Source organism: Phoxinus phoxinus (genome assembly GCF_949152265.1).
Source record: "Phoxinus phoxinus genome assembly, chromosome: 1".
Classification (NCBI taxonomy): Eukaryota; Metazoa; Chordata; class Actinopteri; order Cypriniformes; family Leuciscidae; genus Phoxinus; species Phoxinus phoxinus.
Window position 1 is genome coordinate 51,850,551 of NC_136876.1, and position 13,716 is coordinate 51,864,266.

A 13,716-nucleotide genomic window follows, 5' to 3' on the forward strand; every position below is an offset into this window, starting at 1 on the left:
TAATGTCATCTGGTGGCTCAAGCACGTTCAGTTTGTGCCATAACATAGAGGCAGTCAGGTTGTTCGTAATTAGGACTCTGCCTCTATAGGATATTTCGGGTAACAGCCAGTTCCACTTAGACAACTTAGCAACCACCTTTCCAAGCAGACCCTCCCAATTCTTTTCTTTATACTTATCAGTGCCCAGATACACACCCAACACTTTAAAACCTTCCTTTCCCCATTTCAGTCCTTCAGGAAGTTGAGGCGGCCCCTCATCAACCCAAGACCCCACAGCAAACCCTTCACACTTTGCCCAGTTTACCCTGGCTGAAGAAGACTTTTCATACAGGTTTAAATTTTTACAAAGTATCCGAATATCATTTTGACCAGAAATAAAAATATTTACATCATCTGCATAAGCAGACACAGTATACCTTAACCCTGAATTATCTTTTGGTATCATTATACCTTGTAACTCATTCCTTAGCTTACACAGTAAGGGTTCTATGGCTAAACTATAAAGTTGTCCCGATAGAGGACATCCCTGCCTGATTCCTCTTTTAACAGGGATTGGACAACTCAGACCACCTCCTATCTTAAGCATAACAGAAGCATCCTCATAAAGCATTTTTATCCAAGAAATAATATTCTCCCCAAATCCAAAGGTTTTTAACACAGTAAAAAGGTATTCATGACCTACCCGGTCAAAAGCTTTCTCTTGGTCAATAGATAAAAAACCAACATCATGATTATTACTAATAGATAGATCAATCACATCTCTCATAAGAAACAAATTATTCATTATTGTCCGCCCTGGAATACAATATGTTTGTTCACTTTCCACCACAACATGCAAAACATTTTTTAATCTATTAGCTAAACATTTAGACAAAATTTTATAATCTAGACACATTAAAGACACTGGTCGCCAATTCTTCAACAAGCCTAGATCTCCATTTTTTGGCAGAAGTGATAACACAGCTCTTTGACAGCTTTTTGGTAGACAGCCTCTTTTAAAACATTCACAAAATACATTGTACAAGTCTTCTCCTAAAACACCCCAAAAGGCTTTGTAAAACTCCGCCGGTAAACCATCAATTCCTGGTGACTTTCCTGTAGAGAGCTGTTTGACCGCCTTTGAAAGTTCATCAAAAGAAATCCTTACGTCCAATGAGTTTTTATCTTCAGGCCTTAATTTAGGAAGATCTTTTAAGAACTGGTCCATAGAACCAACATCACAGTCCATATTACCAAACAGTTCTTTATAAAATTCAATGCCCATTGTTCTCATTTCTGTTGGATCTGAAGTAATAGTTCCATTTTTTCTTTTAAGATGAAGCATACATTTCTTTTGTGCTTCCTTTCGTTCAAGTCCAAAAAAATAAGCAGTTGGAGCATCCATTTCTTTAATTGAAGAAATTCTAGCTCGAACTAGTGCACCTTTTACTCTTTGTTCCAACAATGACTTCAACTCCATTTTTTTCTTTTTTAAAATATTCACTGAACCATCATCACCAACATCAACATCAATCATTCTCTTTTCCATTTCATTAATCTCAATCTCCAAATTTTTCACATTTCTCTTCACTGTAGCAGTATTATTATAAGAAAATTGTTGACAAAAAACTTTAATCTGTGCTTTTCCCACCTCCCACCATTGAGTCAGATTTTCAAAATCATTTTTCCTCTGTCTCCAAATTTCCCAAAAACTACAGAATTTCTCAAAAAAGTCTGTATCCTGTAATAGTTTTACATTAAAATGCCAATAAAATTTAGGTCTTGAAATTTTCGTAACATTATAATCCAAAGTAACCATGTGATGGTCTGAAAAACCATTCGGTAATATATTAGTGTTAGCTATTCTATTTAATTCTGATTTACTTATATATAACCTGTCCAATCTCGCTCCTGTCACAACAGAATCTAATATCTTTATCCAGGTATATTGCTTCACCAACTTATTTCTACTTCTCCACACATCCACCAACTTTAAATTATTTGTGATATCAAGTAGTAACTTACTAGATTTCGAGTGAGGCTCATCCCCATTCCTATCCAATAAGAAATGTGTTGTGCAATTCCAATCACCTCCTATTATAACACATATATTGCCATCATCATGTTGTTTTATTGCATCATTTAATTTTTTATATGTTATTTCACGATGCCATCCTATATTCGGAGCATACACATTAACAAAAAGGAATTTAACACCTTTAATTTCTGCTATTACTAATAACACTCTACCTTTTTCTATCTCTGTTGTTGTCATAATTTTTAAATCCAACTGTTTTGAGAAGAGAATTGCAACACCCATACTAACACTTGTCCCATGACTTAATTTACACTCTCCTTCCCACCCTCTGTACCACTCCAATTCATTAGTGCTATCAGAGTGTGTTTCTTGTAAAAAAGTTACTTTGACATCATTCAATTTAATAAATTCAGAAATCAGTGCTCTTTTAACCCTATCTCTTCCCCCATTGATGTTTAAGGATCCTACTCTTACAAACTCCATAATAATATTCCAATGGATGGAGAGGAAAGACAGAGAGAAAAGGAAAAAAAGAAACACCTTTAGTGAATTATACATCATTTAAATTTCCTTTTTTTGGGGATTTTCCCCCCTCTTATTTTCGTGACAAACTTTCTCAATCGATACCTCTTCCTCCTACTTAACTTGTCCTCTCCAACTCGTTTCATCCAGTATAATACAGAAATTTCAAATTTCTTAGTAACGGTAAAGTAATCCTTCACTTCTGCTACTTTCCCGAAAGTCGCATCCAGAAAAGCATCTATTTCCTCCAAAGCGTATACCTGGTCACATCCCCTCTGAGATAAATTTGACACATCTGATACATCTGACAACTCCTCATCACTTTCTTCCTCTCCTTCAGTCTCAACCATCTCTCCTGAATTCTCACCCTCTGAATTCGCTATCCTTCTATTGCTTGATTGAGCTCTATCAACTAACATCACTTCCTCAACACCTTCTACCTTCTCCACTTGCTCTGTACTCTTCTCAGCTTCCGTCATCACCACCTCCTCAATCACCTGTATCTCACCATTAACATTCTCTACCACTTTAGGCACTTCAGTAGTATCAGTCTCCCCCTCAACACCAACACTACCTGACTCCTTGTTATTTTGCACATTTTGATCCTCATTTTCCACTCTTTCTTCCACAATTTTCTCTGCACTACCATTCGTATCTTTACCTTGACCCGTCTCATTCTTCGCTTCTTCACGTTGCGGGCATGACAATCTTACATGTCCTACCGCGCCGCATTCAAAACAGCGCATTTCCCCAGTGCTCGCATACAACATGTACGATTTTCCTTCGTAAACACAACGAAAAGACACGTTTAATGTTGGAGCATTCAAAAACATAAATACCTGCCGTCTAAATGACAACACATGCTTCAACGACTCATGTTTACATCCAAGCGGTACCATCTTAATTCCACTTGCAAATTTTCCATACCTCAACAGCTCACGCTGAATATCTTCATCAGGAATAAATGGCGGCACGTTTGAAATTACCACCTTTACAGTTGGAGACAGCAAAGGTTGAACAATCACAAAAGCTCCACTTACCACTATGCCGCTCTCTACCAACCGATTGACCAGTAGTTCCTCTTTCAAAAAAACCACCACGGCCTTATTCATTCGCGACGCGGAAATTATGTTTTCATGTCCCACTCGCTCAGCTACATCCAGCAACACATCCTCAACTGTTATCCCAACTTGAGTGATGCATCTAATTCCGTGACGAAGCGACAGCGACGACGCTCGCACATCCAGGTGCGCTGCCATCGCTGTACTCGCCACGTGAATACTAATTCCTCAACACGTCTATTAACTTCAAACTAAACGTTCCTACTAGATTCAATATTAGACTAATATTAAATGTAAGTTACTCAAAAAAAGAAGTAAGAAAGCCAATAGAAAAGCAACTCTCCATGAAACCCCTCACCACCACCGCAAACGCTCCCAGCGCACACCGGAAGTGTGAGAGAGAGAGAGAGAGAGAGAGAGAGACACGCACACACACACAGTATGTATGGCACAGAACTATTTTCCGAAAGGATACATAAATCTCTCTCTCACACACGCACACACGCGCGCACACACACACACACACACACACACACACACACACACACACACACACACACACACACACACACACACGCTATGGAATTCATTTCCCGACACAAGTATTGCGGTTGCGGATAAAAATAATATTAAGCGTGAATCTTAATGTGTAAAAACACGTAAAAATATGTTGCAAAAAAAATATATATTATCAGAATAGCAAACAATGTGGTCATGGGTCAAAAAATTATAAGCATAAATAAAAATAAAAATGCATTTAAAAAATATTGTAACAAGAATGAATCAAAACTTTACACACATTTAAAATTATATTGCACAAAACTGAACCATGAAGGCAAAAATGATCAAAATCACACACACAAAATCATGTTTTCCTGGTTAAATTACTGTGTGTTCTCTGACGTCTTCTGCTCATATGATCATGTTTTGCACATTGATTCACACACTTGCTTTTCCAAACGCTGCAGTTAAGGGTTTAATGTATATTTAAAAGTGATACTTCACCAAAAACATAATTTACATCACACTCAAGTATGAGTTTCTTCTGTTGGACTATTAGGAAGATTCTTAGCTTAGTCTTTCGTCTACAGTATTTCATTGATAACAAAGGTGTTGGTTTATAAGATTTATCAAATTTTACATTGACATTATAAAATAATAAGTTAAGAAATTGAGGAAGACTGTTATAGCATCATGAGCCATGATGTCAACTCTCCTCTTCCATTGATTGGCTAGAGGAGGAGCTGTCAATCTAGAACAAGTGGACCAATGGTGACGCTTATGCCCGCCCTAATTTACATGAAACTCGAACTGCACCGTTTGGGAAAGCAAGCGCAGAACGAGGAAACCTGATCGAAGGGAAAAACAGCAATACATTTGATGGGAAATTTATCCCATAACTCTCCAACCTCTCCAAGAAAGATAAAAAACGACAAATAAATGTCATCAAATACCCTCAAAAATGAAAATCGTGCTAAATCTACACTGCAAAAAGTGGTGACCTGGGATTTGTTACTTTAAAGGTTTTCTGATATAGTAATTCTAACTTAACCCATACTATGTAGTTTTGGTGGTATACATTCATGTATTTAGGTTGATTTAGAGATATTACATAATCTTTTTGACTTCAATATATTCATTTAGATGTCAGTGTTTGTACTTTGAGATCTGTTTGTCAAAATGCCAAGATTGCTGTTTTTTATACAATTAACAGAAAAGTGATTTCCAATCTTCTAGATATGCTTTTTAAACGCCCTGCTGAAAATCCCAGCATGCAGCTGGTCCCCAGTATGAAAAGCGGTAGTGCAGCGCTGAAAAGGGGCGGGGCTACATAAGGTCTATATAGTGCACTGTGGGCCAATCACCAGCAAGACCACAACAAAACTTGCTTAGGTGTTAAAAGTGGTTGAAGTGTGTGTGCCATTATGATGATCAGTGTTTCATTATGTGTCGTTTAATTGGCCATTTTGTCCTTGGCTTTGGTTGAATTCATTCTCTTTCAGCAATTGTTAAAAGTGCATGCTATCACTATTGACTACAATAAGTCATGCTCCTGCTGCAATGACGTCTTTTACTATGTGCACTTTTTGGAGTCAGGGACTGGATTTTGACATGCGAGTTCCCAAATGACCATTAAACTCTTTGTAAACAGCAACTTTCCATTTTGAGCTTTTATTATCAAGTGCTCTTTCTTAGCAAGAGCTCTTCTCATAACCCCTGTTAGTGAACAAACTGCTTATGATTATGCCGCTATTTGCCCTTTTTCTTTGTCTCATAAATGACAATCTCTAAATGTTTTGGTTTTGCAATGTAAACAAGCTCTTTTTATCTGATTTGTGTGAGACAAACTCTTCGATCATTTGAAACGTTTCACCGGTTTGAATTTTTACTTTGTTTAAAACTTCAGATGACATTAATATAATCGTATCTAAAACAATAAAAAAAAATCAGTTCTACTGTCAACAGATGGAACAAAAGAAATTACAAAGTTATAATTATATATTTCAATAAATCCTATTTTTTAATCTTATTATTTTTCCTTTAAATACTTACTGTGTTAAAAATGTAAATATCCAAGCAAAAACAATGATTGTCTCCAAACAGCCTGCTTGCATACAGACAACTGGCCTACTTACACTCAACCCCGCAAGACCAGCTTCACCAGCTCCGTTTTCTTGAGAACAGCATGACTATGCTGGTCCACCAGTCAGAGCAGCACTATACCAGCACTAACCAGCATAAAACACCACTAACCAGCATAAACCAGCACTAAACCAGCATAAACCAGCATAAACCAGTATTAAACAAGCACTAACCAGCATAAACCAGCACTAACCAGCATAAAACACCACTAACCAGCATAAACCAGCACTAAACCAGCATAAACCAGCACTAAACCAGCATAAACCAGTATTAAACAAGCACTAACCAGCATAAACCAGCACTAACCAGCATAAACCAACACTAAACCAGCACTAACCAGCATTAACCATCACTAAAACAGCATTAACCATCACTAACCAGGATAAACCAGCACTAAACCAGCATAAACAAGCCTGGAGCAGTACTAACCAGCATAAACCAGCACTAAACCAGCATAAACAAGCCTGGACCAGCACTAACCAGCACAAACCAACACTAAACCAGCTCTAACTAGCATTAACCATCACTAAACCAGCACTAACCATCACTAACCAGCATAAACCAGCACTAAACCAGCACTAAACCAGCATAAACAAGCCTGGAGCAGTACTAACCAGCATAAACCAGCACTAAACCAGCATAAACAAGCCTGGACCAGCACTAACCAGCATAAACCAACACTAAACCAGCACTAAACCATCACTAACCAGCACCAACCAGCATAAACAAGCCTGGACCAGCACTAACCCGCATTAAACCATCACTAAACGAGCACTAACCAACATAAACCATCACAAACCAGCACTAACCAGCATAAACCAACACTAAACCAGCACTAAACCATCACTAACCAGCACTAAACCAGCATAAACAAGCCTGGACCAGCACTAACCCGCATTAAACCATCACTAAACGAGCACTAACCAACATAAACCAGCACTAAACGAGCACTAACCAGCACTAAACCATCACTAACCAGCACTAACCAGCATAAACAAGCCTGGACCAGCACTAACCCGCATTAAACCATCACTAAACGAGCACTAACCAACATAAACCATCACAAACCAGCACTAACCAGCATAAACCAACACTAAACCAGCACTAAACCATCACTAACCAGCACTAAACCAGCATAAACAAGCCTGGACCAGCACTAACCCGCATTAAACCATCACTAAACGAGCACTAACCAACATAAACCAGCACTAAACGAGCACTAACCAGCACTAAACCATCACTAACCAGCACTAACCAGCATAAACAAGCCTGGACCAGCACTAACCAGCATAAAACAACACTAAACCAGCACTAACCAGCATAAACCACTAAACCAGCACTAACCAGCATTAACCATCACTAAACCAGCACTAACTAGCATAAACAAAACCATCACAAACCAGCATAAACCAGCACTAAACCAGCCTGGACCAGCACTAACCAGCACTAAACCAGCACTAACCAGCACTAAACCAGCCTGGACCAGCATGGAATGCATGCTGGTTTATGCTGGATTTTTCAGCAGGGAGGGGAAGATGTTTTAGTCTGTTCCGTACACAAAGCCAACATATGACCAAAGAATACTTCTATTATAATTTCATTGCATTTTTTAAAGCTTGTTAGCATCTGGACATCTGGTCCGCTTTCACTGTATGGAAAAGGGCAGCATGGACATTTTGCGGAATTTCTCCTTTTCTTCCTTTAGTGTTTTGGATCGACATCAGGAAATGAGAATCTCATTATTCCTGCAAATTATGCAGCAATCTAAGGGGAAAAATGGAAACTTTAAAAATAATGAACAAAATAAATGATACTATAGATGCAAGTAAAGGTGAAAAATATTGAACATACCGCAAAAATTAATGCTGAGCTTCCAATCTTACAGTAATTTAGACCCATTAACAACCACAACAAGCATGTAGTCTCTCATTAAAGCACAGGTTATGAAGGGTTAAAAGAAACCGCACATAACTGGCCTTGTGTGGATAGATGTCTGAGTAAGCAGCACTCAGGGGACATGCATGGGCCAGCAGGTCACACACACACACACACACACACACACACACAAACACACAGAAGAGAGGAAGGAAGAGAGAGAGAGGACGACTCTTTCTCCTCAGGGGAGTGTGTGTGTGTGTGTGTGTGTGTGTGTGTGTGTGTGTGTGTGTGTGTGTGTGTGTGTGTGTGTGTGTGTGTGTGTGTGTGTGTGTGTGTGTGTGTGTGTGTGTGTGTGTGTGTGTGTGTGTGTGTGAGAAGAGAGAGAGAAATGCAAGCATTTACTCACATCTGTGTCGGGGCCCTTGTCGGCCCCTGGACAGGAGAACGTAACAAACTCATGGCAGCGTTTGTGGACCACAAAACAGCACACTGTGGATGAGAAGAAAGGGGATATTAGATATAAAAAAAAAACATAAACACATTTATTTCATATACATATCAGATATCAGACCACTGATAGCGGTCAAAAACGTACATTTACACACAAACTGACGACCCACAAACGACTTTCTGACGCCATCTTTATTGTTCAGCTCAACTGTCACAGAATAGAGAGCAGAGGATTTACTCGCCCCCAAGCCATCCTAGGTGTGTGTGACTTTCTTCTTTCAGACGAACACAATCTGAGTTATATTACAAAAATATCCTGACTTTTCATAGCTTTATAATGGCAGTGGATTGCAACCAACAGATTAAAGCTCATAAACGCACATCCATCCGTCCTAAACGAACTCCACACGGCTCCTGCGGGGGTTAATAATGGCCTTCTGAAGCAAAACGGTGAGTTTGAGTAAGAAAAATATTAATATTTAACACGTTACAAGGTAAAATTCTAGATTAAACGGCCATACGCAGTGCAGTGAGTTTTGTCTTGCACTCCAGTAACTGATGTGCCAGTAACACCGTCTGGCTCCGCCTGCTACAGTAGCCACGCCCCCAAACTCCCGCTATTGGTTGGGCTGGAAAGAGATGGATGGATCTGGGGTGTGTTTCCCGTACAATGGCGTAACTCGCTGCTACACTATCATAGTACGATGCATCGTTGGAGAAATCAACTAGCTAGTCACGACTGTTTCCTGAAACCGTAGTGTCGCAAACTAATCGTTTAACCACGTTAATGATGTCACGCAGGTGGTGGATAATAACTACTTTTTAATGCATCAGTTTGAGATCGAATTAATGCTAGATCTTTTACTATAAATTACGGACATGACATCTGAGGACTATCTCATATTTTTCTCCAGATTCAATCATAGGCTCGTTCTTGTGTAAGTAAAGCACGTTCGCACACGCTTCATAAACAACGCTTTAAATCTCTTGAGAAACTAAAAGACGTAAATTACATTTCTACATAAAACACACAGGTTGCACTGAATGCCAGCTTGCTTATTTTGCTCAAGATAAGGATTTTAAGGAGTCGATATGTCATGCTAACAAGAAACTGCTTTTAACCACAGGTCGAGAGCTGTCGCTCCAAACACACAACTCTGCGATGTTATTTTGCGAATTTTCGTTAGAACGATGGAAACACCGACTCGTTGAACTGCTGATAATGACAGAACTTGTGACCGTAGTTGGCTAACGATGCTTTTGGGAAACAATGTTGTGATGGTGCTTTTGGGCTCAATGTTTACAATGTTGGGGGAGATAAACCCAAGAACTGCATATTAATATTAGTCATTGAACAATAAAAAATTGCATGACTTGTAATTTCCTACTACTAAATTCTGAAAAAACAGAGATTCTAATTATTGGACAAAAAACTTCCTCACGTGATAACCTAGAGTACTGTCTAACACTTGATGGCTGCTCTGTTAAGTCTTCGTCGTCGGTTAGGAACCTGGGTGTGCTCTTTGATACCAACCTTTCATTTGAAAGTCACGTGTCTAGTATCTGTAAAACCGCTTTCTTCCATCTTAAAAATATATCTAAATTACGCCATATGCTCTCAATGAATAATGCAGAACAATTAGTTCATGCGTTCATGACCTCAAGGCTAGATTATTGTGATGCTCTACTGGGTGGTTGCCCTGCACGCTTAATAAACAAACTACAGCTAGTTCAAAACGCAGCAGCTCGAGTTCTTACCAGAACCAGGAAGTATGACCATATTAGCCCCGTTCTGTCAACACTGCATTGGCTGCCTATTAAACATCGTATACATTTTAAAATATTGCTGATTACTTACAAAGCACTAAATGGCTTAGCTCCGCAGTACTTGAGCGAGCTCTTAACGCATTATAGTCTGTGTAGAGAGAACGGTGTCGTCTTAGCGGCCTCTAATTTAATAACTAATGATCGTTGCGATGGAAGTGAATCAATCAAAACTTTAGCTTGGAAATATCTTTATTCAAGAACCGCTGTAAAGCCAAAACAATCTGTTACCTTAAATGATCCGTTTATCTCTGTAAAGCAGCTTTGAGACAATCTACATTGTTAAAAGCGCTATATAAAGGAAGAAGACTTGACAATAAACTGGGATAAGAGAATGTATTTGAACAAAAAATCTTACGTACTTCACCTTCAACAATGTATAAAGATTAAATCCCTATATATATAGTTGTAAAATGCAATGCAACTCTGAGAAACAGAATAAATCAATGAATGTTAGTGCTTGTCCGGATTAAAACGACAACTCTCTCATGAAATGAACCGTACCGTGGAAACACAAATGGAGTAAGAGGTTGGTGGAAGGTTCTCTTGCATTACACACAGCTGAGAGGGGAGATCTGTTTAAATGTCACCAGCATTAGCTACATTATCGGCACAAATGCCTCCCACAAACAGCCGAGAGCTGGGAATGACGCCAATCCAACAGCTCCATACAAACACCACCCTTCAATTCATATCGGGCTTCAGTCATTTAGATTTATAGTGTCGAGTGTGGCGTCTCATCCCGTTACATCATCCTGACACATGACAGACTGAGTGTGAGTGATGACAATGATGAGACATGTATTAATGAATTTGGAGTGATTGCACGATATGAAAACATGACACATGCTAATTGTGATGAACTAATAAAACAATCGAATCACAGTGGGTGAATGATGCCGTCTAAGATGTGACTCAACTCACAATAAATCCCAATAAACTGTTTTATTTGTTGGTTTCAGGATTAAATACAAATATAATTTTCATTCGTTTCAACTTGTCCGCCATCTTGGATTTCGTTTTTTAACTTTTTTTTTTAACTTTTTTTTACTCCAAACCAGTTCAGCCCAAACTCTTAAAGATTTCATTACTCATGTAAACCACAGTGCTGAATGCCTAATTCTACAATAAATAATAATAGCCCCTAACCCTATTCTCTATCCTTAACCAATGAAATTGGCCGCAAGGTGAGATTGGCGCTGAACTGGTTTGGAAGGGAAACTCATGCATAGCAATGCAGTCATTAGCTTAGCTTTTAGGCCAATAAAAGACTGGAAAATGTTTCGTCCAACCTTCTGAAACAACCTTCATGCCAGGAGCATGCCTATGATGCCTAAAAATGATGAATAGGTAAAACAGATCACCAGCGCTTGAAACCGATCTATTGCTCACAGTCAGATGTTCATATGCAGGCGTAAAGCCACTCACACACACAGGGACTGGAGAGACAACACTGATTGATTAAATGGAGAAAATGTGTTTATTTGAGACAGCACAGTTTGTCCTGCTGTGTGTTTCTCTCATTTCCCCGTGAGTTCGTTACTACCATCAACGTGCATCCTCACTGAGCAACAATCACTGAGACATCTTCAGGAAGACAATCACTGAGACATCTTCAGGAAGACGATCACTGGGACATCTTCAGGAAGACAATCACTGAGACATCTTCAAGAAGACAATCACTGAGACATCTTCAGGAAGACAATCACTGGGACATCTTCAGGAAGACAATCACTGAGACATCTTCAGGAAGACGATCACTGAGACATCTTCAGGAAGACAATCACTGAGACATCTTCAGGAAGACAATCACTGGGACATCTTCAGGAAGACGATCACTGGGACATCTTCAGGAAGACAATCACTGAGACATCTTCAGGAAGACAATCACTGAGACATCTTCAAGAAGACAATCACTGAGACATCTTCAGGAAGACAATCACTGGGACATCTTCAGGAAGACAATCACTGAGACATCTTGTGGGACATCTTCAGGAAGACAATCACTGAGACATCTTCAGGAAGACAATCACTGAGACATCTTCAGGAAGACAATCACTGAGACATCTTCAGGAAGACAATCACTGGGACATCTTCAGGAAGACAATCACTGAGACATCTTCAGGAAGACAATCACTGGGACATCTTCAGGAAGACAATCACTGAGACATCTTCAGGAAGACAATCACTGGGACATCTTCAGGAAGACAATCACTGAGACATCTTGTGGGACATCTTCAGGAAGACAATCACTGAGACATCTTCAGGAAGACAATCACTGAGACATCTTCAGGAAGACAATCACTGGGACATCTTCAGGAAGACAATCACTGAGACATCTTCAGGAAGACAATCACTGAGACATCTCCAGGAAGACAATCACTGAGACATCTTCAGGAAGACAATCACTGGGACATCTTCAGGAAGACGATCACTGGGACATCTTCAGGAAGACGATCACTGAGACATCTTCAGGAAGACAATCACTGAGACATCTTCAGGAAGACAATCACTGGGACATCTTCAGGAAGACAATCACTGAGACATCTTCAGGAAGACAATCACTGAGACATCTTCAGGAAGACAATCACTGGGACATCTTCAGGAAGACAATCACTGGGACATCTTCAGGAAGACGATCACTGGGACATCTTCAGATGACATCTTCAGGAAGACAATCACTGAGACATCTTCAGGAAGACGATCACTGAGACATCTTCAGGAAGACAATCACTGAGATATCTTCAGGAAGACAATCACTGAGACATCTTCAGGAAGACGATCACCGGGACATCTTCAGGAAGACAATCACTGAGACATCTTCAGGAAGACGATCACTGAGACATCTTCAGGAAGACAATCACTGAGACATCTTCAGGAAGACAATCACTGAGACATCTTCAGGAAGACAATCACTGACACATCTTCAGGAAGACAATCACTGAGACATCTTCAGGAAGACAATCACTGAGACATCTTCAGGAAGACAATCACTGAGACATCTTCAGGAAGACAATCACTGAGACATCTTCAGGAAGACAATCACCGGGACATCTTCAGGAAGACAATCACTGAGACATCTTCAGGAAGACAATCACCGGGACATCTTCAGGAAGACAATCACCGGGACATCTTCAGGAAGACAATCACCGGGACATCTTCAGGAAGACAATCACCGGGACATCTTCAGGAAGACAATCACCGGGACATCTTCAGGAAGACAATCACCGGGACATCTTCAGGAAGACAATCACTGAGACATCTTCAGGAAGACAATCACTGAGACATCTTCAGGAAGACAATCACCGGGACATCTTCAGG

General features: G+C 39.7%; 1 protein-coding gene across 2 annotated transcripts in view; it reads right to left on the bottom strand.

The window, feature by feature from the left end:
- prkcab (protein kinase C, alpha, b) overlaps window positions 1-13,716 on the bottom strand; it is a 224,279-nt gene that overhangs the window by 134,246 nt on the left and 76,317 nt on the right. For both annotated transcript variants that reach the window (XM_079622867.1, XM_079622868.1), the window contains exon 3: window positions 8,528-8,610. In XM_079622867.1, coding sequence (XP_079478993.1) covers window positions 8,528-8,610 — 83 coding nt within the window. The remainder of the gene's footprint in view (window positions 1-8,527; window positions 8,611-13,716) is intronic.